The following is a 26,390-nucleotide window of genomic DNA, read 5'->3' on the forward strand; positions in this document are numbered from 1 at the left end:
CTAAATGTCCTAAATGATTTTTTTAACTTTGCATGCATTAAGGTTCACTTTTTGTGCCATTAAGTTTAATGGATATCAACAAATGCATAGTCACATACCCACATTTCTTCATCCTGAAAAACCCCCTGTGCTCACTTATTGAACCCTCTCCCCGCCAAACACTGGCAACCTCACATCTGTTTACTGTATCTATGGTTTTGCCTTTTTGTGCCATTATTAAAAAAAAAAAGACACACAATATTTTTGTTGTTGCTCTTGTCACAGCTGTCACCCATTGAATCCTTACTATGTCCCAGGTCCAGAATTACGCTGTCCCATTTTGAAGATGAGGAAACAGATGCAAATGAGTTTAAGCACTCCCTAGAGACTCATAAAAATAAGCAAAGTTTGACTTCTATGATTAACTTCAGAGTGACCTCTGGGAATATTTGTAATATGTCTAATAGCCACACTTCTTTTGTTTGTTTTGATACAGGGGTCTTGCTGTTGCCTAGGCTGGAGTACAGTGGCTACTCACAGGTGCAATCATAGGGCACTACAGCCTTGAACCCCTGGGCTCACGCAATCCTCCTGCCTCAGCCTCAAAAGTGGCTGGGACTAAAATGTGTGCCACTGTGCCCGGCTATACTAGCCACATTTCCAGTACTCAATATCCACATGTGCAGTTTATACTATTATATTGGTTTTTGAGTTTTGTTTTGTTTTTGAGACTGAGTCTCGCTGTGTCGCCAGGCTGGAGTGCAATGGCACAATCTCGGCTCGCTGCAACCTCCACCTCCTGGGTTCAAGTGATTCTCCTGCCTCAGCCTCCCAAGTAGCTGAGACTACAGGTGCACACCACCAAGACCAGCTAACTTTTGTATTTTTAGTAGAGACGAGGTTTCACCATGTTGGCCAGGATGGTCTCGATCTCTTGACTTCGTGATCTGCCCACCTTGGCTCCCCGAAGTGTTGGGATTACAGGCGTGAGCCACCGCGCCCAGCTATATTATTTTTTTAAATGATCTCTTATTATTTAGTGAAAAGAAAGGACCTGTAGTCTCAGTTACTCAGGAGGCTGAGGTGGGAGGATCATTCGAGCCCCAGAGTTTGAGGTAGCAGTGAGCTATGATTGTGCCACTGCACTCCAGCCTGGGTGACAGAGGGAGATGCCATCTCACACACATACAAAAGAAAAGCGACTTTGTAATGCACACACTATCATAATCTCTGATTTTTTTTTTTTTTTTGAGACACTGTCTTGCTCTGTTGCCCAGGCTGGAGTGCAGTGGGGTGATCACAGCTCACTGCAGCCACAACCTCCTGGGCTCAAGTGATCCTCCCACCTCAGCCTCCCCAGTGGTTGGGACCACAAGTGTGCACCACCACAACTGGTAAATGTTTTATTTATTGTAGAGATGTGGGTCTCAATATTTTGCCCAGGGTGGTCTCAAACTCCTAGGGTCAAGCTAGCCTCCCAAAGTGCTGGGATTATAGGTATGAGCCACTGGCTTGTTTGTTTGTTTTTGTTTTTGATACGGAGTTTTCCTCTTGTTGCCCAGGCTGGAGTGCAATGGTGTAATCTCGACTCACTGCAACCTCCGCCTCCCAGGTTTAAGTAATTCTCCTCCCTCGGCCTTCTGAGTAGCTGGGATTACAGGCATGCGCCACCACCTCCGGTTAATTTTGTATTTTTAGTAGAGATGGGGTTTCTTCATGTTGGGTCAGACTGGTCTCAAACTCCTGACCTCAGGTGATCCACCTGCCTCAGCCTCCAAAAGTGCTGGGATTACAGGTGTGAGCCACTGTCCCCGGCATGACTTTTTTAAAATCAGGAAATTTAGATGAATCAAAAAACAAATTACCTTGTCCCTATTGTTCTCTTTTCACTACGAATGTCTTTGAGGATCATGCCAGCTGGCAAATAGGTATTTTGGAGCTAGACACAGTTAGGGTGAGTGGAGTAACATGACAGGGCCTAGAACAGCCAGGCCCACACCTGAGTTGGCTTCATCCTGCCTTCAGGTATTATTAAGAATAGGTATTATTATTATTATTATTATTATTATTATTTTGAGACCGAGTCTCGCTGTTGCCCAGGCTGGAGTGCAGTGGCACAATCTCGGCTCATTGCAACCTCTGCCTCCCAGGTTCAAGCGATTCTCCTGCCTCAGCCTCCTGAGACTACAGGCCCGTGCCACCACACCCGGCTAATTTTGTATATTTTTAGTAGAGATGGTTTTCACCGTGTTAGCCAGGATGGTCTCCATCTCCTGACCTCATGATCTGCCTGCCTCGGACTCCCAAGGTGCTAGGATTACAGGTGTGAGCCACCACGCCTGGCCATTTTTTTTTTTTTTTTAGACAGTTCCACTCTGTCACCCAGGCTGGAGTGCAGTGGTGTGATCATGGCTCACTGCAGCCTGGAACTCCCAGGCTCAAGAGATCCTCCTGCCTCAGTCTCCCAAGTAGCTAGGACTATAGGCACACACCACCAGACCCAGTTAATTTTTCTGTTTTTAGAGATGGGGGTCTCACTATGTTGCCCAGACTGGTCTCGAACTCCTGGGCTCAAGCAATCCTTCCAACTTCTACTTCCCAAAGTGTTGGGATTGTAGGCGTGAGACACCACATCTGGCCTATATGGAATATTATTTGGCAATAAAAAGGAAATTCTGATACATGCTACAACATAGATGAACCTAGAAATCATGATGCTAAGTGAAAGAAGCCAGTCACAAAAGGCCACATGTTGTATGATTTGATTTACATGAACTGTCCAGAATAGACAAATCCATCGATACAGAAGCAGATTAATGGTGGCCTAGGGCTGGGGATTAGAGGGAAGGCAGAGCAGATGGGAGAGTGACTGCTAATGAGTACTGATGCTAATGGTTTCTTTTGGGGATGATTAAAATATTCTAAAATCCATTGTGGCAACAGTTACACAACTCTGTGAATGCACTGAAAGCCACTGAATTGTACACTATAAATGACTGAATAGTGTGGTATGTGAATTATATCTCAACAAAGCTTTTTTTTTTTTTTTTTTTGATGTTCTGGAAGAATCAGGATAGACATAACCTCAGGTGAAGGAAGGCAGGAGATGGGATGGTAAAGGAATTCATTGGGGAAAACAGGTTATTATCAATTCCAGCTCTTGTGTCAGATTGCTGACTCCACAGATTTTTATTATGTTATGTAAAAATAAATACACATAGGGCCAGGCATGGTGGCTCACACCTGTATCCCAGCACTTTGGGAGGCTGTGGTGGGCAGATCGCTTCAGCCCAGGAGTTCAAGGCCAGCCTAGGTAATATAGTAAGACCCCGTCTCTACAAAAAAAATTTTTCGAAATTAGCCAGCCATGGTGGCATGCATCTGTAGTCCTAACTACTTGGGAGGCTGAGGCAGGAGGATCACTTGGGCCCAGAAGTTCCAGGATGCAGTGAGCTATGGTCGTACCACTGCACTCCAGCCCAGGCAACAGAGCAAGACCAGGTCTCTAAAAAAAAACCCATACAAGCATAAAGTGAGGGAATCACAGGCAACAATGAGAATGTGTGGCAGATGAAGCGATTCTGTATACCTGAGATAGAGGGAGATGAACAGGCAATGGCAGAGAGTGGTCAGGACAGTCCTCTCTGGGGAGCCCGTTTGAACTGAAGCTAGGATGAGGAGATGCTCCAGCCCATGTGGGGATGGGGGTGAAAAGAGTTCCAGACAGAGGAGACAGCATGAATGAGGGCCGAGGTAGGCCCAAGCCTGTTGTGCTTGGGGGACAGCCAGTTTAAATGTCTGTTCTGTCATATTGTGGAGTCTCTGTGTATGAATTTTTCCTAAAGAAATAACAGGCCGGGTGCGGTGGCTCACGCCTGTCATCCCAGCACTTCAGGAGGCTGAGGCAGGCAGATCATGTGGTCAGGAGATCGAGACCATCCTGTCCAACATAGTGAAACCCCATCTGTATTAAAAATACAGGCCGGGCACGGTGGCTCACGCCTGTAATCCCAGCACTTTGGGAGGCCGAGGCGGGCAGATCACAAGGTCAGGAGATCGAGACCATCCTGGCTAACAGGTGAAACCCCATCTCTACTAAAAATACAAAAAAAAAAAAATTAGCCAAGCGTGGTGGCGGGTGCCTGTAGTCCCAGCTACTCGGGAGGCTGAGACAGGAGAATGGTGTGAACCCAGGAGGCAGAGCTTGCAGTGAGCCGACATCAAGCCACTGCACTCCAGCCTGGGTGACAAAGCGAGACTCCTTCTCAAAAAAAAAGAACAAAAAAAAACAAAAAACAAAAATTAACTGGGTGTGGTGGTGCACACTTGTAATCCCAGCTACTCAGGAGGCCGAGGAAAGAGAACCACTTGAACCCAGGAGGTGGAGATTGCAGTGAGTCAAGATCGCGCCACTGCACTCCAGCCTGGGGACAGAGTGAGACTCCATCTCTAAATAAATAAATAAATAAATAAACAAACAAGTGGCCAGAAACATACATACAAAGGTGTTCACTGCCATATCGTTTATAATAGCAAAAAGGGGTAAAACAATCAAAATGTCTTTCAAGAAGGAACTGATTCACTTTGGGGGGACGAGGTGGGCACATCACCTGAGGTCAGGAGTTCGAGACCAGCCTGACCAACACCGTAAAACCCTGTCTCTAATAAGAATACAAAATTAGCCAGGCGTGGTGATGCATGCCTGTAATTCCAGCTACTTGGGAGGCTGAGGCAGCAGAGTCATTTGAACCCAGGAGGCAGAGGTTGCAGTGATCCGAGATTACGCCATTACACTCCAGCCCGGGCAAAAAGAGCGAAACTCCGCCTCAAAAAAAAAAAAAAAAAAAAAAAAAAAAAAGAACTGATTAAATGAGTTACAATATGCTCGGCAGACCTGGACAAGAACCTACGCACTACATGGAAAGAGAAAAGAGATGTGAAAAAAGCAGGTTACTAGAAATTACATATAGTAACATTCCACTTGTGTAAAAAAACTATGTGTGCATTTGTTTGTAAGCATTTAAATTTCTGGATGGCCAGGTGAAGTGGCTCATGCCTGTAATCCCAGCACTTTGGGAGGCCAAGGTGGGCAGATCGCTTAAGCCCAGGAATTTGAGACCAGCTCGGACAACGTAGCAAAACTCAGTCTCTATAAAAAATACAAAAAATTAGCCCAGTGTGGTGGCACGCCTCTGTAGTCCCAGCTACCTGGGACACTGAGGTGGGAAGATCACTTGAGCCCAAGAGGTTGAGGCTGCAGTAAGCTGTGATCGCGCCACTGCACCCCAGCCTGGGTGACAGGGAGAGACCCTGTCGAAAAAAAAAAAAAGGCCAGGCATGGTGGCTCACACTTGTAATCCCAGCACTTTAGGAGGCCAAGGCGGGCAGATCACAAGGTCTGGAGTTCCGGACCAGCCTGGTCAATATGGCGAAACCCTGTCTCTATTAAAAATACAAAAATTAGCCGGGCGCGGTGGTGGGCGGCTGTAGTCCCAGCTACTGAGGCAGAAGAATCGCTTGAACGTGGGAGGCAGAGGTTGCAGTGAGCCAGGATCGCGCCACTGCACTCCAGCCTGGGCGACAGAGTGACTCCGTCCCGTCTCAAAAAAAAAAATACTGGAAAATTACATTAAAATTTAAAATTTACTCATTATAATGCCATTTTTTTAGATTACAGGAGACATTCACTTTTCACCTTATATAATTCAGTATAAGGCCGGGCGCAGTGGCTCATGCCTGTAATCCCAAAACTTTGGGAGGCCGAGGCAGGTGGATCACTTGAGGTCAGGAATTCGAGCCCAGCCTGACCACCATGGCGAAACTCCGTCTCTACTAAAAATACAAAAATTAGCCAGGAGTGGTGGCACGCACCTGTAGTTTCAGCTACTCAGGAGGCTGAGGCAGGAGAATCGCTTGAACCTGGGAGGAGGAAGTTGCAGTGAGCTGAGATCACGCCACTGCACTCCAGCCTGGTGACAGAGCAAGACTCCACACACACACACAAACACACACACACACAAACACACAAACACACACAAAATATATATATATTACTTTTGCAATAATAAAAAACATACTTCTACTTAAAGAGAATATCAATAAGCCCTAATATTAAGTTTTTCACAGTGAAAGCCCTTCAAAATTGCTTGACAAATAAATTTTAAGTATACTAACTGTGGGAAAAATCTATGCTTGCGAAGACTTTGTAGACACATTTTCTTAAATGTTGAAGCTATAATTTAAAAATGAAGATTTCAGGAGACAAAATAAAGTCAGCTGGATAAAAAATGCAGAGAGAAAAAATATACCAAAATGTTAAGAGTGAGTGTCTCGGCCGGGCACAGTGGCTCATGCCTGCAATCCTGGCATTTTGGGAGGCTGAGGCAGGCAGATCATGGGGTCAAGAGTTTGAGATCAGCCTGGCCAACACAGTGAAACCCGTCTCTACTAAAAATACAAAAATTAGCCAGGCATGGTGATGCACACCTGTAGTCCCAGCTACTTGGGAGGCTGAGGGAGGAGAATCACTTGAACCCGGGAGGCAGAGATTGTGGTGAGCTGAGATCGTGCCACTGCTCTTTAGCCTGGGCAACACAGCAGGACTCTGTCTCAAAAAAAAAAAAAAAAAAAAAGAAAAAGAAAAAAAAGAGTGGGTGTCTCTTGGCACTGGGACAATGAATCCCAACAAATTCCCAACAAATGGTATTTTTTCCTTAAATTTCAGAATTTTTGAAGTTTTACACAATGAATATTTTGTGATCTGAAAACTTTTTCTTCCCCTCCTCTTCCAATTCAACAGCTGAATAATAATCTTGTGTTCATTGTCTACTACTGCTTAATACATTATTTCCAGACTTAGAGGCTTAACAAAGCAAACAGCTACCATCTCACAGTTTCTGTGGGTCATGAATCCAGGCAGAGTTTAGTTGCATGGTTCTGGCTCAGGGTCATTCACGAGGTTGCAGTTGAGATGCTGGCCAGGGCTGCAGTCATCTGAAGACTTGACTGGGGCTGAAGGATCTGATTCCAGGATGGATCACTCAGATGGCTGTTGGAAGTAGGTCTCAGTTCCTTGTTGGTGTTGGCAGGAGGCTTCAGTTTCTCACCACATAGAGCTTTCCATAGGGCTGCTTGAGTGCCCTCGCATGACAGCTGACTTCTCCCAGAATAAATGATACAAAATAAGACAGCCAGGAGGAAAACATAGAGCCTTTTATGTCCAATCTTAGATATCACAAACCATCACTTCTGCCATATTCTATTAGTTAGAGGCAAGTTCACACTTAACTGGGGAGGGGAGGAGGAATTAGGCTCTTCCTTTTGAAGGAAGGAACATTAAAGAATTTGTGAAGGGTCGGGCGCGGTGGCTCACGCCTGTAATCCCAGCACTTTGGGAGGCTGAGGGGGGCGGATCATGAGGTCAGGAGATCAAGACCATCCTGGCTAACACAGTGAAACTCTGTCTCTACTAAAAAAATACAACAAAAATTAGCAGGGCGTGGTGGCAGGCGCCTGTAGTCCCAGCTACTTGGGAGGCTGAGGCAGGAGAATGGCGTGAACCCGGGAGGCGGAGCTTGCAGTGAGCCGAGATCGCACCACTGCACTCCAGCCTGGGCGACAGAGCGAGACTCCATCTCAAAAAGAAAAAAAAAAAAAAATTTGTGAACATGTTTTTGAAACACAAGAAAATTTCCGGCTGATCTCTCCCCCACCAAATTTCCCTCCTCCAATCCAACTACAACACATGAAACTCCTTAATCCTCCTGAAGTGCACCTCTGATCATGTCATCCTGCAACAAAAAAACTGTCCCTGGCTCCCCACAACCCAGGGAACTCCATAACTTGGCTTCTGAGGACCAACTACTGTATTGCCCTTCAGCTCCAGCTCAACATAAACGCATCGTATTCCTCATGTACACTCCCCCGTCTCTGGTCTTGGCGCCTGTCCATGCCCTCTCAATACCTCGTCCCAGTCTCTTTCCCATCTCCAGTCCCTTGCACTTGCTGTTTCCTCTGCCTGGAATGTTTTACATGGATGGTTCTTCATCATCATGAGATCTAAACTCTCCCCCATCTCTATCATCTCCTGTCCCAGTCATTCACTCTCTCATTATCTTGTTTTCTTTTCATTATTTGAGACAGGGTCTCACTCTGTCCCACAGGTTGGGGTGCAGTGGTACGATCACAGCTCCCTGCAGCCTCAACTTCCCAGGCTCAAACGATCTTCCTGCCTCAGCCTCCCAAGTAGCTAGGACTAAAGGCATGGGTCATCATACCTGGCTAAGTTTTGTATTTTTTGTAGAGACAGGCTTTTGCCATGTTGCCCAGGCTGGTCTTGAACTTCTAGGCTCAAGCATCTGCCCACCTCAGCCTCTCAAAGCGCTGGGATTTCAGACGTGAGCCACCTTGCCCAGCCTCTCCCTCCCTTCTTTCCATCACCCAGTCTGAGGTGCAGTGACACCATCATAGTTCACTACAGCCTCAAAATCTCTGGCTTAAGCGTTTTCCCACCTCAGCCTCCCCAGAAGCTGAGATGACAGGTGCTTGCCACCATGCCCGGCTAATTTTTGAATTTTTGGGGAGGTGGGATTTCTCTATGTTACCCAGGCTGGTCTCAAACTCCTGGGCTCAAGCGATTCTCCCGCCTTGGTGTCCCAAAGTGCAGGGATTACAGGCGTGAACCACCACACCCAACCCAGTTTTATTTTCTTTATAGCAGTCACAACTATCTGAAATTATCTTATTTGTTTACCTGCTCTTTTCTGTTGCCGTCACCTGCTCCTTAAGAACAGGGACCTCTGTCTTGGTCACTGCTGTAACCCAGTAGCCCCAGTTCCAAGTTCACTGCCTGGCACACAGTAGGTGGCCAATAAATTGTTGAATTAAATGTCCTCTCTTCCAGGGAGTTGTTTTAGAAAGAATCACACACTGCATAAATGTCTGTTGAGGAAGAAAATGAAAAAAACAAAAGTGAAGACATTATCTTCTCGGCTGAACTTCCCACACCATCTTCTCTGTCATTAATAAGTCCTGGTGTCTACACTGGGGAAGGCAGTCCAAGGTTCTTCCAGGGCCTAGATTCAGCCAGACTTTAACCATCTCTAGCTCCCCACAGTCTGTCAGAGGGCCTAAGGAATGGTAAGTATTAATAATGTTTATGTATTTATTTATTTATCTTTTTTTTTTTTAGATAAAGTCTCTGTCTCCCAGGCTGGAGTGCAGAGGTACAATCATTACAACTTCCATCTTTCCAGCTCAAGCAATCCTCCTGCCTCAGCCTCCCAAGTAGCTAGGACTACAGGCAGGCACCACCCTGCCCAGCTAATTTTTGTATTTTTTTTGTAGAGACGGGGTTTCACCATGTTGCCCAGGCTGGTCTTGAACTCCGGCCTTAAGTGATCTGCCTGCCTCAGCTTCCCAAAGTGCTGAGATTACAGGCGTGAACCACTGCGCAGGGTCAAATGTTTATTAATGGATGCATGCATGGATGGAAGAAGGAAAGGAGGCAGGGGTGAATAATGAATGTAGCATTTTCACTGCTGAGAATAAAGAGTGAAATCCTTGTCCAAATCAGTTTGGCAGTGAGTAAGGTTAGGAACTATTCAAATACATTGGAATAATAATAGCAGCAGCAGCTACAGGGTCAGAGACAGATCTTTGAGAGGCCATAAGCATTGAAAAGATGGTGGTGCCCATCATACACCATCTAAAATAAAATAAATATTTTATTTATGGGAAAAGTGTTAAGGTGTTGATAATTCCAAGACAGCTTTTATTTGTCCTACGATCATTACTTTGATACCTTTTCTGAAATATTAGAGCTGTCCCCACCCTGCCCATTTTTTTTCTCATTATGGTGATGTCTCTGGGTTGCTGGTGACCTGCCTAACTATTGGGAAATCTAGTTTCTCAAAACTTTTGGGTTTCTTTTAGACAGGGTCTCACTGTCACGCAGGCTGGAGTGCAGCGGCTCACTGCAACATCCCCCTCCTGGGTTCAAACGATTCTCATACCTCAGTCTCCTGAGTAGCTGGGATTACAGGTACGCATCACCAAGCCTGGCTCATTATTTTGTACTTTTAGTAGAGACAAAGTTTCACCATATTGGCCAGGCGGACCGCAAATGATCCGCCCGCCTTGGCTTCCCAAAGTGCTGGGATTACAGGTGTGAGCCACCGCGTCCCGTCTATCATAAGTTTTATTGAACATTCACTAGGTATCAGGATGTGTTTACATGCATTATCTCATTTAATCTGTAGAACAACCATGTGAGGGAGAAACTGAATTATCCCTTTTTTCAGGATAAGGAAAAGGAGGGACTGGGAATGTAAACTCAGGAAGTGTGACTCCATCGGGTAGACTGCTCAGGCTGCAGACGTAAAGGTTTTACATGTAGGGTTTTCCAGATCTCAGCTTCTGAAAGGAGGAGGGACCGCTTGGGCGGGAGCAGGGCCTCCTCTTTCCAAGTGCCCTGTGCCTTTAAGAGTCGCCCCCTCCCTCCAGGGATGCTCCAATTACTTTCTCCCAACCACCCCCACCCCGCGCCCCGCCATCCAGAGCATCACCCCGCCCCCCGCGCCGCACCTCAGTCCTTCCTCCCCGCCCCACACCCTCAAGCTCGGTTCTTGGCCTTCGCTCATCCAGAAGTGGGTGAGCTGTACCGCCAGAGGCGCATTCTCCTAGCCTGAAACCATGCCCGCTACGCCCCAGCGGAATGCCACCTTAAAGACCCTAATCCGGGCACCTCCCAGCTCCTGCTTCCCAAGGGCGAGGCCTCAGCGCCCCCTCCCATCGCCCATGCTCACGACGCCGTGAAGGTGACCTCCCCCAGGGGCGGCACACGCCCGGTGGTGCCCGAACTGGCTCACACGTGGTGAGCCGGGAGCGCGCGGCCCCTCCCCGCCACGCGCCTCGTGCCGGCCACCCGGCCACGCCCCCAGGACTGGCTCCGCCCCATGCCCCTGCACGCTTCTCCAGGCTTGGGTGGGGCGACGCGCCCAAGTCGGGCACCGCGCAGGCTACGGGGTGGGGTAGGACCTGGGAATGGCGCACCCACGCATCCCCGAATGTCGCCTGCGGTTTGTGAAAAGCGGGAAGTCCGCCCAGCTCAGCACCTTTGGCTGGCAGGCGAGGTGCCCCGCGGCCCTTGGTGCTGAGCAGGGGAGAGACAGCTGGGACCGCGAGCCTAGGAATCGAATCCTAGTCTGCGTGTCCTCGGTGCTTTCTATTTGGAAAGTGGGCATCATATTATCATATTCCCTTCTCCCTCCGGATTCTTGTGGAGCTTCGAACGAGATTAAATATACATATATATGAGAAAGGTATTTGTTCACTGGGTCCAAAAGCATTTGCTGGTCCCATATGTGGTTGGACCCTGTGTGTAGTAGGCGGGGGCAACATCTACGACAACCTGAGTCTGTCCCCTTAAGAAGGAGCTTTCCTGAGTCTTGGTCCCCCCAAATTCTCTTCTGGGATGGTCCGAAAAGACGTCCCTGAAAGAGGAAAGGGCGGAAATCCTACCTGACGGCAGGTGTCTCGGAATGAGCTAAAATTTAAAAGGCAACGCGGAGCAGGGACAAGCGTCCAGCGTCAGATGGAAGCAGGCTCGCGTCCCCTACCCTTCCTCCAACCCCTAACCTAAGAAAAGAAACCCATCTCGCCGGTCTCCCCCAATCCCAGCCGCAAGACCGCCCAGCCCCGCAGCCCGAGCCCCGCCCCACTCCGGCGGCCAGCGATTGGGAGATGCAAATACCGGCTTCTCTGCCCAGCAACGGGTGACGCGACGCCCGAGCGCGAGGCGTGGCCCGGCCGCAGCCCAAGCGGGCACCTCGGTGTTTACACGGGGCGGCCCCGCGCGCGCCGCAGCAGCCCGCAGACGGCGAGGGGGAGGGGTGGCGCGCGCGCCGGCGGGGCCGCGCGGGGAGAAAGACACTGAAAGGCGTCGGCGGCCGGGCGGAGAGCGGCGCGCGCGGGCCGCGGCGGAGCCGGAGGCTGCAGGAAGAGCCCGCGGGGGCCCGGAGGGTGCGATTCCTCGGCCCCCGCAAAACAATGTGTGTTGTGTGCCAGGACGCAACTTGCCGGAGGCGGCGGGGGCGCGCCGAGCCCGCCTGAGATCGCGCTGACCTTCTCCCCCCGCCGTCCGTTGGGCCGGAGCGCCCAGCTCCTCGCTCCCCAGCTCGCGGGGGCCGGGCCGAGTCGCGGGGCGGGGCCGCCCCTCCGTCGCCGCTGCCTCCTCCCCCACCCCCTGCCGCGGAGGATGCGGACGGCCCCCGGCGGCGTCTAGCGGCCCCGGGCCCAGGCGCGATGGTGCAGCAGCGGGGCGCGAGGGCCAAGCGGGACGGCGGGCCGCCGCCCCCGGGACCCGGGCCGGCCGAGGAGGGGGCGCGCGAACCCGGCTGGTGCAAGACCCCGAGCGGCCACATCAAGAGGCCGATGAACGCATTCATGGTGTGGTCGCAGCACGAACGGCGGAAGATCATGGACCAGTGGCCCGACATGCACAACGCCGAGATCTCCAAGCGCCTGGGCCGCCGCTGGCAGCTGCTGCAGGACTCGGAGAAGATCCCGTTCGTGCGGGAGGCGGAGCGGCTGCGCCTCAAGCACATGGCGGATTACCCGGACTACAAGTACCGGCCGCGCAAAAAGAGCAAGGGGGCGCCCGCCAAGGCGCGGCCCCGCCCCCCCGGTGGTAGCGGTGGCGGCAGCCGGCTCAAGCCCGGGCCGCAGCTGCCTGGCCGCGGGGGCCGCCGAGCAGCGGGAGGGCCTTTGGGGGGCGGGGCGGCGGCGCCCGAGGACGACGATGAAGAAGACGACGAGGAGCTGCTGGAAGTGCGCCTGGTCGAGACCCCGGGGCGGGAGCTGTGGAGGATGGTCCCGGCGGGACGGGCCGCCCGGGGACAAGCGGAGCGCGCCCAAGGGCCGTCGGGCGAGGGGGCGGCCGCCGCCGCCGCCTCCCCGACACCGTCGGAGGACGAGGAGCCGGAGGAAGAGGAGGAGGAGGCGGCAACGGCTGAGGAAGGCGAAGAGGAGACAGTGGCGTCGGGGGAGGAGTCGCTGGGCTTTCTGTCCAGGCTGCCCCCTGGCCCGGCCGGCCTGGACTGCAGCGCCCTGGATCGCGACCCGGACCTGCAGCCTCCCTCGGGCACGTCGCACTTCGAGTTCCCGGACTACTGCACCCCCGAGGTTACCGAGATGATCGCGGGGGACTGGCGCCCGTCTAGCATCGCCGACCTGGTTTTCACCTACTGAGCCCACCGTCAGCGGGGCGCGCACGCCCCCAAACCAGCTGTTTACATACAGGAATCAGGTATTGGGGCCCCTCGGAGGCCGAGGCTGGCACCCCATCTCCCGCGCAGCCTCCCCCCTCCTGGACGTGCCCATCCCCCCTCAGATCCAGACATGCCCCTCCCCCGCAGACACACCCCAAGGCAGCCCAACCCCCACCCCTTCCCTGACACCCAAGCCCCTCCCCACGTTGCCCCCTCCTGCACAGCCACCAGCAGCCAGCCCCCTCCGATACACCTCCCGTCCTCTCCTACAGACCTGCACCCCTCCCCCCTTTTGCACACGCCCCTCCTCGTGGCCGGAGGACCCGCCCCCTCTTTTGCTCCGGAATCCCTCCTCCCTCGCCCAGCCTGCCTTCTCTGGGTTAGGGGGGCGTTGCGGCTGGGTGGCAACGCACGCTCCTCCTGTGCCCCTCCCTTCCCTGGGGGGAGGGGCGCACTCCTTTTATCCCCGGAGCGCTAGGGCCCGCCCCTCCGCTGGGGTCCACCCCCTTCATGCGCATGCTTAATGCTTCTGGGGAGGAGGGGGCTGGTCCCAGTGGAGCCGCACTCTTCGCCCTCTCCGAGCAAAAGCGGGGGCGAATATAGAGCGATCCCGGGAAATCCTTTGATCCGGGAGCCCTAGGTTTCCTCTCCACCCAACGGGGCGTCGCTGCCTTAATGGGAGGAGCACTCGGAAGGGTTGGTTTGGGCCTGAAACTCTCCCAAGTGGCATAGCCCCTTTTCCGGTATGGGGTCTCCTACACCCACGCGCACCACCTCTCCGGTCGCGTGGCTGCCTCTACAGCCTATTTGTACGTCCCTTTTTTCCCCCAACTGGGAATTGGGAGGTAGGGTATTTCTTTGGAAATCCAGCAGTAGAGGAAGGGACCACCCAAGAAAACTAAAAACCAAGACACCTTACCAGTCTGTTTGGGGACAGGATCCCTGCTTCTCCTTCCCCACCCCCTCCTGGGAAGTGCCCCCTCACCTCAGGGCACCCGCAACCCGGGCTCCTCCCTAAGCCCACCGGCCCTTCCTGTCACCCAGGTCCACCCTCAGTACTCAAGCTGCAGTATTCAGCGGGAAAAACTGAGGCACTTTGGTGCTAGGGGTTTGGGACTGAGGCGTGGATAGCAGATGTGATGGCAGGAAGACTCTCGCTTTTAAACATCTGGCTTGGGAGAGACCATCGACTTGGCCAGTGAGACTGAGAATGGATTCCGAGTAGAGATGGGCCGTTTGCACCTCGGTTTTTCCACGTGAGAAATGGGGAGAACGCTGCTGTTAGGAGGAAGTTGTGTCCAGTTCAGGGTGCCCTCGGGAGCCCTGTCCCTGATGCTGTGACCCCTCTCACGCCGCCATCTCTCTGCCCAGCCCCGCCCCTCCGGCCTACCCACACCCCCCTTGCCCTCACTACCTGTATCTCACCGGCGTGTGTTCACCCTCCCGGGTGGCTCACACACTCTCATTCACACACACAAATCTCAGGAACAAACGGTCCCAGAGTCCTCCGGACCCCTGCCCAGGGTCTCTGCAGGTCTCTGCCCCACGCGTTCCCGTCGCTGACAAAGCCACCAGCTGCCTCCTTTAAGCTTGGTGCTCCGGCTCTGGGCCTTTCTTGCGCTCTTTCTTTCTCTCTATTTTTTTTTTTTTTTTAAGAAAAACAACAACAACAAAAAAAGACAATGAAAAAAAATGTCATGTGAGTGAAGAGATGTCACTGTCTGTGGTCTTGGAGAACTAGTCTCGTAGCTGAGGGGTGGGGTCCCTCCGTCTGGGGCACTGGCACCCACAGCAGGACTCCGCCAGTCTGATGCCAGGACTGAATAAAGTGTATTTGCCCCGACCTTGCCCTGTGGTTCTGCATGTCTGTGCTCTTCCTCAACCCTCCCTAAACAGTTTGCCAGATTCAAGTCCGTGTGATTTGGGCCCGAGCTGGGTGTCCCAGGGCAAGCCACCTGGCCTGTCTAGGCCTCTATGTCAGGACTCCCTGGCCTTCATGAAGAATAGCAAACTCATCCCTGTAGGGACCAGGCAGGTAACATAGATGAGTGACTCTGGGTGGACACTGGTGTCGTGACCCACTTCAAGGGGACTACCTCCTGCCAGTTGTGACCCTGTGGGAATGCAGTCCATAGTGGCCAGGTGGCCAGATTTTTCAAGAGAAGCTGGATGGATGTTTCTGAATCATCTTAATTTCAAAATGAAAGCTGACTCATATTTTTAAATCTCTGTGGGCCAAATGAAACAAGTATGCAGGCAGGTCTGGTCCGAGGGGGCTGGCTTGACCATGCCTTTCTGTGCCTTTAATGAGGATTAAGAAGCAAGATTGGGCCACAATGGACTCAAAGCCCAGCTCCACCACTGAGCACCCATGTGACCTTGATTGAGCAAATTAACTAAGTCCCAACTCTTTCCATATGTGTAACATGGGGATAATAATAGTAGCTGCTTCACAGGGTGAAATGAAGTTTGAGGTGAGAAGCATTCAACATGGTGCCCATCGTGTTACTCCATTGTCAGAGGAGGAAACAGGGTCAGACGGGAAAGCAACTTACAGGAGGGCCTGCAAGCAGCCAAGGTCAGAGACAGGGCTTGGTTCTGCCTCCTGGTGAAGCATGGCTTCAGGGTGCTGCCTCTCCCTCCCTGTTTGAATCTGCAGATTGTGTTAGGCCCCCAGCTGAGGGCCTGGAGTGGTGGGATTGGTCCCAGTGCCTGGCACACACTGGCCTGCAGAGTAGATTAACTGAATGACCAAAGAGCAACAGAAGTATAGTGATTCTTGTCTTTGAGGTTCTGACTGGTGTTTTACAGCTGATCCAAGGCTTTTCCCTCCTTTGTCCCTCTGACACCCCTCCCCCTAATTCTTCATCTGTCAGATCCAGTGTATTCCTAAGCTGGGACAAAGCCTCTGTTTTCCCAGTAGGAGCCAGGGCTGAGTGTGGAAATTACAGTGACTGCTTCTTCTCAGCCTCTCTGGTTGAAAGCAAGCTGGCCAAAAAAAAAAAAACACCCTGTAAGAGGAGGTAGAGTTGAGAAGGTGTGGAAGATAGGGACACCTGCCCCCAGAACTCCCTTCAAGGGAGGACTTCCCCAGCTATGGGAAGTGCCATTAGGGTGGCTGCAGCTGCAGAGAGCCACTTCACCTGAGACCACGCCCTTCCTGGGGCAGCCTGTGTCTGATGTCTGAGTGAGGCATGGTATAAACACCTGGTCATTTCAACCCAACATGGGACGGACACTGACAGACAGTACTCCCAGCAGGCCCAGGCCAGCCAGGGCTTCGTCAGGCCTGCAGCACAGTTTGACTTCCTATGCCCAGACCTGCTTCCTCTTCTTTTCACAGGTGCTTATTCCTAATAAACATCTTGCAACCCAAACTCAGTCTCATTGTCTGTTTCTAGAGAAATCCAGTCTACAACAGAGGGTTCAATAGACTGGACAAAGGGAATTGGGTCAGTGGCCCAGCAACTGCAGCTAGGCCTGTTGGATATATCCCAATGTCAAGAGTCTGTTCACCGATGCCATCAGCACCAACCTAGGGGCTGCACACTTTCCTAGTCTGCACACCAGTCACGTCAATTAGAGACTCCAGCCTCAGCCCGCAGGCCCTCCAGGGCCCCCTGCTGATGCCATTCTCACTGCCAGTCCGTCCCCTGGTAAAAGCAGGTGGGAGGGAGGTCGTCATCTGAGTTTGTTTTACAGAATAGCCTGGAATGGGGTGCACGGTAAAATGCCTGACCGGAGATAATGCTAGAGCTGTGGGACCTTGGGCAAGCCTCTTCGCCTTTGTGGGCCGTATTGGGAGTCGGTAATAGGACTAGAAGAGGGCCCATCTCATTTTGGTTCCTTCCATTTCAGATGCTGACCTGAAAGGTGGGGGAGACAACTCCTTATGGGGTCTCTGGGGCCACCTAGTGGCTAAGAGGAGTAGAACCAAGGTTCTGTGCAGTTGGAAGGTGGGAGTCAGGGTGTGTCCCAGGCCAAGGAACTGACTCCCACTCCAGTCTCACTCCATTCATGCATTGACTCATTGCTGGGTCATGCCCCTTGCCTAGGTGGTGGTAGCCACCCTGCTTCCAAGGCTTTCAAAACAACATACGCTGTTGTATTGTTTCTCATCTATTGCTGCGTAACAAATTGCCACAAGCTTAGCAGTGTAAAACAACATGGATTTGTTATTTCAGTGTCCATGGGTCAGGAGTCCAGCATGCCTTAGCTGGGTCTCTGCTCAGGATCTCACAAGGCAGCAACTGGGGTGCAGGTGGCCCGCATTCCTTCCTGGAGCTCAGCAGCCTTTTCCAAGCTCTCACGGTAGTGGGCAGAATTCAGTTCCTTGTGTTTCTAGGACAGAGATCTCTGTTCTATTGCTGGCTGTCAGTTAGTACCACTCTTGATTACTACAAGCTGCTCAGTTTCTTGCCACATGGCCCCCACAGGGCCTCCCCATCCTTCTCAAAATATTGCAACTTATTTTGTTAAGGCCAGAGGAGAATTTTTCTGCTGCTTGGAGTCACTTGGCTCAGGGAAGGCTTAAGCTCTCTTTTAAAAGCCTCTCCTGGCCGGGCATGGTGTGTTCACGCCTGTAATCCCAGCACTTTGGGAGGCCGAGGTGCGTGGATCACCTGAGGTCAGCAGTTCGAGACCAGCCTGGCCAAATGGTGAAACCCCGTCTCTACTAAAAATACAAAAATTAGCCCGGCGTGGTGGCAGTCGCCTGTAATCCCAGCTACTTGGGAGGCTGAGGCAGGAGAATCACTTGAACCTGGGAGGCGGAGGTTGCAGTGAGCCAAGACCAAGCCATTGCACTTCAGCCTGGGCGACAGAGCGAGACTCTGTCTCAAAAAAAAAAAAAAAAAAAAAAAGAGAGGAAAAAGAAAGCCTTCCCTAATTAGGTCAGACTCACCCAGGAAAATCTCCTTTTTGATTAGACATCAACTAATATGGGATTTTTATATCTGCAAAAAATCTCTTCACCTTTGCAGTATATTGTAGCCTTATAAGAGTGACAGCTATCACACTAGATTTGCCCACACTCAAAGGGAAGCGGCTGTCTAGGGCAGCTACATCAGAGACTGGGAATCTTGGGGGCCATCTTAGAATTCTGCTTATCACACACCTGTAATCCCAGCACTTCGGGAGGCCAAGGTGGGAGAATTTCTTGAGTCCAGCAGTTCGAGACCAACCTGGCCAACATAGCAAGACCTCATCTCTACTAAAATGTTTTTTTTTTAATTAGCCAGGCATGGTGGTACATACCTGTAGTCTCAGCTACTTGGGAAGCTGAAGTATCATAGCTGAGAATTCTGAGGTCTACATCTCCATCCCAGACATGGCTAGACTAGCTGCCTTCTTGTCATCTCCACTGGTATATCTAATTGGCACTTCAAACTTGACATGCCAAAAAATGAACTCTTGTTTCCACAGTGCTCCCAAGCCTGCTTCCGCACAGCACATCTTCACAGCTGATGTGAAATGAAAGGCTAAAGCCTCTCAGTTATCCATGATGCCTCTTTTCCTCCCAGCACCATCTCCCTTATACCCTGTTGGCTCTACCTTCAAAATATGCCCTGTGTCTTGTCACTTCTCACATACTCCATGGCCTCTGGGTCCAGGATATAAGGGCATACGAAGGGCTCCTTGCATTTTCCTTTGCCCCACTCATAGTCTTATTGTCCACACAGAAGCCAGAGTGATCTGGTTAAACTGTAAATCCCAGCACACCCTGCCACTGTTCAAAACTCTCCCATTCAGTAGAAGCCAGAGTCCTCAGCATGGCCTGCAAAGCCCCATGAGAAGTGGCCTGTGGCTCAGCCTGGGCTTCATCTTCTACTTTTTTTGTTTCTCACATGCCCAGTCACACTGGTCTCCTTGCTGTTCCTCAAAAGTGCCATCATACTTCCGCCTGAAGGCTTTTGCACATGTGTTTCCCTCTGCTTAAAATACCCTTCCTCCGGCCAGGCGCGGTGGCTCATGCTTGTAATCCTAGCACTTTGGGAGGTCCAGGTGGGTGGATCACCTGAAGTCAGGAGTTCGAGACCAGCCTGGCCAACATGGCGAAACCGTCTCTACTAAAAATACAAAATTAGCTGGGCGTGGCGGCTCATGCCTGCAGTCCCAGTTACTCAGGAGGCTGAGACAGGAGAATCGCTTGAATCCAGGAGGCAGAGGCTGCAGTGAGCTGAGATCGCATCACTGCACTCCAGCCTGGGCAAGACAAAGCGAGACTTCGTCTCAAAAAACAAACAAACAAAAAAATACTCTTCCTCCAGGTAGCCACGTCTTACTTCCTTCAGGTCTCAGCTCCCAGGGCACTACCTCAAAGTGCCCTGGAGTAGGCACAGGGAGTACCTCACAGTGTCCTCCCTGACCATCCGTATAAAGTAACATCCTCCATAAACTATCCTGTTACTTTGCTTTATTTTTCTTAATAGCATTTATCACTATCTGGCATTTATCACATGTAGTTTTTATTTTTTGTCTCTCTCTCTCCAATTCGTATGTAAGCTTCATAAGGAAGGAATGACTCTGGATTGGACTCCATGCCTTAGCACATTCACCCACCCATTCAACAAACATTATTAAGGGTCTGGGCTGGGCATGGTGGCTCATGCCTGTAATCCCAGCACTATGGGAGGCCGAGGTGGGAGGATCACTTGAAGCCAGGAGTTTGAGACCAGCCTGGGCAAGAAAACAAAACCCTGCCTCTAAAAAATACAATTTAAAAAATTATCCAGGCACAGTGGCGTGAGCCTATAGTCCCAACTACTCGGGAGGTTGAGCCGGGAAGATCTCTTGTGCCCAGGAGTTCAAGGCTGCAGTGAGCCATGGTCACGCCACTACACTCCAGCCTGGGTGACAGAGTTAGACCCTGCCCGTAAAAAAAAGGGGCAGGGTGGGGAAGCTTTGCCTTGACCAGGCTGCCTGCTAGGTGCTGGGCATACAAAAGTGAAAAACGTGATTTGTCTTCAGTGAGCTCACAGGTCTGAGGAGACACACAAACCCAGGAATGGAAATGCTTTGCCGGCGATGGACAGTGAGTCTGGGAGAACACTGAGGAGACGTTTAACCCAGACATGGAGTGGGGTGTGGTCAGGTCATTCCCTGGAGGAAGTGATGTTTAAGCTGTGGCCTGAAACCTCAGTAGGATGTGATGACCTTAGAACATGGCTACACGTTATTTGACATTCCTCCTTTAAATTACCTTCCCTTTGAATCTGGGCTGGGCCTTCGTGATCCACTTGTAACCAACAGGACACAGCAGACATGATGCTGCGGGATTTCCAAGGCTAAGCCGCGCTGAACCGCCATGTTGAAAGGCCAACAGCCAAGACTGCCATGTGGTGAAGCAGCCCAGGCCACGTGGGAAGACCATGTGTAGGTAGGTACTCCAATTGACAGCTGAGCCCAGGCACCAGACTTATGAGTGGAGAAGCCTCCAGGTGATTCCAGCCCCTCGTAATTCAAGTCACTCCCAGCTGTTGGAGGGCCTTCCCAGCAGAGGCCCAGCCATCACAGAGCAGAGACAAGCCATCCCTTCTATGTCCTGTCTGAATTCCTGACCCACAGAGTCCACGAGCATAATGAGATGGCAGTTGTCCACACTATTAGGTTTTGGGGCAGTTTGTTATGAAGCAATAACTGGAACAATAGGATAAGGAAGAGTGAGGTGAAGGAAAGGACTTTACAGATGCCAGCAACAGTACATGGGAAGACCTGGTAAGAGTGGCTGACACAGAAGCTAGCCAGCTTGCGGGGACGGTGTGGAGAGAGGAGGGTGACAGGCAAGAGTGAGAAGGACCTTGAAGGTCTTTGGACTTTATCCCGAGTCTTCACACTGCAGCCCAAGGGGTCAAGGAGTCTTTTTTTTTATGGTAAACATGGGGTCTTGCTATGTTGCCCAGGCTGGTCACAAACTCCTGGCCTCCAGAGATCCTCCTGCCTTGGCCTCCTAAAGTGCTGAGATTACAGGTGTGAGCCACTATGCCCGGCCTCCAAGGGGTCTTCTTTTTTTTCTGAGACCGCGTCTCGCTGTATTGCCCAGGCTGGAGTGCAATGGCGCAATCTCGGCTCACTGCAATCTCTGCCTCCTGGGTTCAAGCGATTCTCCTGCCTCAGCCTCCTGAGTAGCTGGGACTACAGGCATATGCCACCACACCTGGATAATTTTTGTATTTTTAGTAGAGACGGGGTTTTACCATATTGGTCAGGCTGGTCTTGAACCCCTTACCTCATATGATCTGCCCACCTCATCCTCCCAAAGTGCTGGGATTACAGGCATGAGCCACCATGCCCAGCCGGGGTCCTTTGAAAATACAAACCTGACCATTGCTGTAAACCTTTCGATGGCCCCTTACTACCCTCAGGATAAACTCTCAAGTTCTTGACTTGAAATTCAAGGCATTTTGCAGTTGACTCCCTCACTCTTTTATAGATTTATCTTCGGTCACTTTATCCTCAGCTACGCCAGGCCACTCTCCAGTGACAATGCTTCCCGCCTCACCCATGCTATTTATCTTTGCTCATGTGGAGGAATTAGAGGGACTTTGGGCTCATCACCTTGCCTTTTGAGGCCTCAGTTTCCCCATCTGTATGATTAGGTGGTTGGACTAGAAGTCTCTTTTTGTTTTGTTTTGTTTTTGTTTTTGTTTTTTTGAGACCGAGTTTCACTCTGTCGCCCAGGCTGGAGTGCAGTGCTGTGATCTCGGCTCACTGCAACCTCTGCCTCCCGGGTTCAAGTGACTTTTCTGCCTCAGCCTCCCGAGTAGCTGAGATTACAGGCATGCACCAGGCCCAGGTAATTTTTTTGTATTTTTGGTAGAGACAGGGTTTCACCATGTTGGCCAGGCTGGTCTTGAACTCCTGACCTCAAGTGATCCACCTGCCTCGGCCTCTCAAAGTGCTGGGATTACAGGTGTGAGCCACGACACCCAGCCTTAGATGTCTCTTAAGAGTATATCTAGCCTGGCATTCTAGGAGTCTATGAAGAGGAGGGAGAAAGGTGTCTGTAGCCAAACCTGCCTGTCTAGCTTCCTCTAGGTTGCCTAGCAATGGATGCCAACCCTCTCCCCCATCCTTGGGGGTTTCTTAGCAACCCAGTTTCTCACCCTCAGCTGTTTTCAGGGTTTCCTTTTAACTAAATGTCAAGTTTTGCTCTTTCTCCTCCAGAAAACCCGAGGCCAAGGGTCTCTGCGTAGAGCCGGATACAACCCAGAATACACAGAGACCTGGGTTTGAGGTCAGTGGAGGATTTGCTGTGTGACTTGGAGATCTTTGACCTCTCTGGCTTTCATTTCAGACTGTGATTACCTGTCATATGCTCCTCATGGTTTTTCTTCTTCTTCTTTTTCTTTTTTCTTTTATTGAGACCGACTTTCACTCTGTCGCCCAGGCTGGAGTGCAGTGGTGCGATCCCGGCTCACTGCAACCTCTGCCTCCCTGGTACAAGCAGTTTTCCTGCCTCAGCCTCCCAGGTAGCTGGGATTACAGGTGCATGCCACCATGCCCAGCTAATTTTGTATTTTTAGTAGACATGGGGTTTTACTATGTTAGCCAGGCTGATCTTGAACTCCCAACCTCTGAGATTACAGGCATGAGCCACTGTGCCCAGCCTGTTCTTTTCTATTTTTTGAGATGGAGTCTCACTCTGTCACTTAGGCTGGAGTACAGTGGCATAATCTCAGCTCACTGCAACCTCCACCTCCCAAGTTCAAACGATTTTTCTGCCTCAGCCACCAAAGTAGCTGGGATTATAGGTGAATACCACCACGCCGGGCTAATTTTTTGTATTTTTTGGTAGAGACGGGTTTTCCCCATGTTAGCCAGGCTGGTCTCAGACTCCTGACCTCAAGTGATCCGCCAGTGTCGGCCTCCCAAAGTGCTGGAATTACAGGCATGAGCCACTGTGCCCAGCCCTCTGTATTGTTCTGATTTTAGTATATGTGCTGCTGAAATGAGCACTTCCCTCTTCCCTTGTATGCATTTGGTTCGACTACTAAATTTATTCACTTTTGCAATAAACCTTTACTGAGCACCTACTATGTTCCAGGCACTGTCTTAAGGACTGGGGATTCGTCAGTGAATAAAGCAGACATGGTGCCTTCCCTCACAGAGCTTATACTCTAGTAGATGGAAACATATAATGAATAAGCAGATAAATGCACATAATGATATCATGCAGTGAAGGGGACAAAGTATAAGGAGGGGCAACTATTTTAGATGAGGGGGTTGTATCAGTCAAGATGGGCTAGGGAAGTCAGAGAAGGTTGGGAAGAAAAAGCCTGGCTTCCGCCTTTCTCCCTCCAGCTTCCTGTGGGTGCCTCACCTTGGGTGACCTCAGCTAGAGGCCAGCTGACAAAGGAGGCTGAGTAGCTTCCAGAGGTCAGCTCTGCAAAGCAGGAAAGAGCAAGGAATCCACTGGAAGCAAGAAGGCCCAAAAGTACCTTGGGAGGTACGTAGCTTTTTCAGCTCACTCACTGCCTGTAAACTGTCAGGGACCCTAGGATCGTTAAAAAATATTTTGAGGGCCGGGCGCGGTGGGTCACGCCTGTAATCCCAGCACTTTGGGAGGCCGAGGTGGGTGGATCATCTGAGGTCGGGAGATCGAGACCAGCCTGACCAACATGGAGAAACCCCATCTCTACTGAAAATACAAAATTAGCCAGGCATGGTGGCGTGTGCCTGTAATCCCAGCTACTCGGGAGGCTGAGGCAGGAGATTCGCTTGAACCTGGGAGGCAGAGGTTGCGGTGTGCTGAGATCAAGCCATTGCACTCCACCCTGGGCAACAGGAGCGAAACTCTCTCTCTCTCTCTCTCTCTCTCTCTATATATATATATATATATATAATTTTTAAATATTGTAGTAAAATACAGATAGCATAACATTTACCATCTTAACCATCTTTAGGTGTACAACTCATTCGATATTAAGTACAGTCACATTGTTGTGCAACCATCACCATCATCCATCTTGAGAACTCTTCATCCTGCAAAACTAAAGTTCTGGATCCACTATGCACTAACTCTCCATTTCCCCCTCCCCCTAGCTCCTAGCAACCACCATTCTGCTTTCTGTATGTATAAATTTGACTATGGTATATGTCTCATATAAGCAGAATCATACAGTGTTTACTTTTCGTGACTGGTCTATTTCACTTCGCATCATGTCCTCAAGGTTTATCCATTGTAGCATGTATCAGAATTTCCTTCTTTTTAAAGCTGAGTAATATTCTATTGCATGTGTATATCACATCTTGCTTATCCATTAATCTGTTGATAGACACTTGCTTCCACCTTTTAGCTATTGAGAATAATGTTGCTATGAAAATGGGTTTGGAAATGTCTCTTCAAGATACACTGCTTTCAGTTCTTTTTTTTTCTCTGAGACAGTCCCACTCTGTTGCCCAGGCTGGAGTGCAGTGGCGCAATCTCAGCTCACTGCAACCTCCACTTCCTGGGTCCAAGAGATTCTCCTGCCTCAGCCTCCCGAGTAGCTGGGATTACAGGCACACACCACCACACCTGATTTGTGTGTGTGTGTGTGTGTGTGTGTGTGTGTGTGTGTGTGTGTGTATTTAGTAGAGACGAGGCTTTGCCATGTTTGTCAGGCTGGTCTCAAACTCCTGACCTCAGGTGATCCGCCTGCCTTTGCCTCCCAAAGTGCCGGGATTACAGGAGTGAGCCACCACCCCTGGCCTCAGTTCTTTGGGGTATAGACCTAGAAGTAAAATTGCCAGATCACGTGGTAATTCGATTTTTACTTTTTCAAGGAATCACTATGTGTTTTCCATAGCATCTGCACCGTTTTTCATTGTTATCAACAATTCACAGGGTTCCAGTTTCCCCACATCCTCGCCAAAACTTCTCATTCTGTTTTGTTTTATGGTAGCCATCCTAATGGGTATGAAGTGACTAGGATCATTTTGAGACCCAAACGGTCGCAGGCTTTTTTGTTGTTGTTGTTGCCCAGGCTGGAGTGCAGTTCACCGCAGCCTCAACCTCCTTGGGCTCAGGTGAACCTCCCACCTCAGCCTCCCAAGGAGCTGGGACTACAGGCACACACCACCACATCCAGCTAATTTTTGTGTATTTTGTAGAGATAGGGTTTTGCCATGTTGGCCAGGCTAGTCTTGAATTCCTGGGCTCAAGCAATCCACCTGCCTCCAGCCTCCCAAAGTGCTAGGATTATAGGCACCCAGCCTCATAGGCTTTTTAGCCCAGGCTTGTGATTTCTTTGGCAGTACAATTATCTGAAAAACTTAGGTTTCTGGCCGGGAGCGGTGGCTCACGCCTGTAATCCCAGCACTTTGGGAGGCCGAGGCAGGCGGATCACCTAAGGTTAGAAGTTCAACACCAGCCTGACCAACAGGGTGAAACCCCATCCCTACTAAATACAAAAAATTAGCCGGGCATGGTAGCGTATGCCTGTAATCCCAGCTACTTGGGAGGCGGAGGCAGGAGAATCACCTGAACCCAGGAGGTGGAGGTTGCAGTGAGCCAAGATTGTGCCATTGCACTCTAGCCTGGGCAACAAGAGTGAAACTCCATCTCAAAAAAAACCTTAGGTTTCTTATCCATTTGACTGTAGTTAATGGTACTAAAACCATGCCCACAATACTTTTCAATATATTGTCCTTAAGTCTGCTTTTTCCCTTTGCTTTCTATCCTAAAGCTGTCACTCTCAATGTAATGGCTGGCAATCAGCAAGAATAACAGGTGGTAGAGTTGCACCTCTAAAGTGATCTTGGCTCTGAGAGTTTTTACAGGACATTTTTCACTCAAAGCCTTTTAAAAATCCAACCTCGTACTTTAGTTGATTCTAGCCTTGAAGTACTTTAATTGATAAAAAAGAAAGTTTTGGCCGGGCGTGGTGGCTCATGCCTGTAATCCCAGCACTTTGGGAGGCTGAGGCGCGCAGATCACCTGAGGTCAGGAGTTTGAGACCAGCATGACCGACATGGAGAAACTCCATCTCTACTAAAAATACAAAATTAGCCAGACGTGGTGGTGTATGCCTGTAATCCCAGCTACTCAGGAGGCTGAGGCAGGAGAATTGCTTGAACCTGGGAGGCGGAGGTTGCGGTGAGCCAAGATTGTGCCATTGCACTCCAGCCTGGGCAACAACAGCAAAACTCCGTCCCAAAAAA

The 26,390-nt window shown here is 50.7% G+C and overlaps 1 protein-coding gene and 1 long non-coding RNA gene across 2 annotated transcripts; one reads left to right on the forward strand and one right to left on the reverse strand.

Annotated features, from left to right (window-relative positions):
- Positions 1 to 6,024: 6,024 nt before the first annotated feature.
- LOC100605918 lies at positions 6,025 to 11,610 on the reverse strand. Its single transcript, XR_001116786.2, has 3 exons — positions 11,500 to 11,610; positions 8,732 to 8,919; positions 6,025 to 7,135 (listed from the first exon to the last, which is right to left on the reverse strand). It is a non-coding gene; the product is annotated as an uncharacterized LOC100605918 (long non-coding RNA).
- A 263-nt stretch (positions 11,611 to 11,873) lies between these two features.
- SOX12 (SRY-box transcription factor 12) lies at positions 11,874 to 16,624 on the forward strand. Its single transcript, XM_030826479.1, has one exon. The coding sequence runs from the start codon at positions 12,283 to 12,285 to the stop codon at positions 13,225 to 13,227; it is 945 nt and encodes a 314-aa protein (XP_030682339.1). The 5' UTR covers positions 11,874 to 12,282; the 3' UTR covers positions 13,228 to 16,624.
- The last annotated feature ends 9,766 nt before the right edge of the window (positions 16,625 to 26,390 follow it).

Source organism: Nomascus leucogenys, chromosome 13 (genome assembly GCF_006542625.1).
Source record: "Nomascus leucogenys isolate Asia chromosome 13, Asia_NLE_v1, whole genome shotgun sequence".
NCBI classification, from domain to species: Eukaryota; Metazoa; Chordata; class Mammalia; order Primates; family Hylobatidae; genus Nomascus; species Nomascus leucogenys.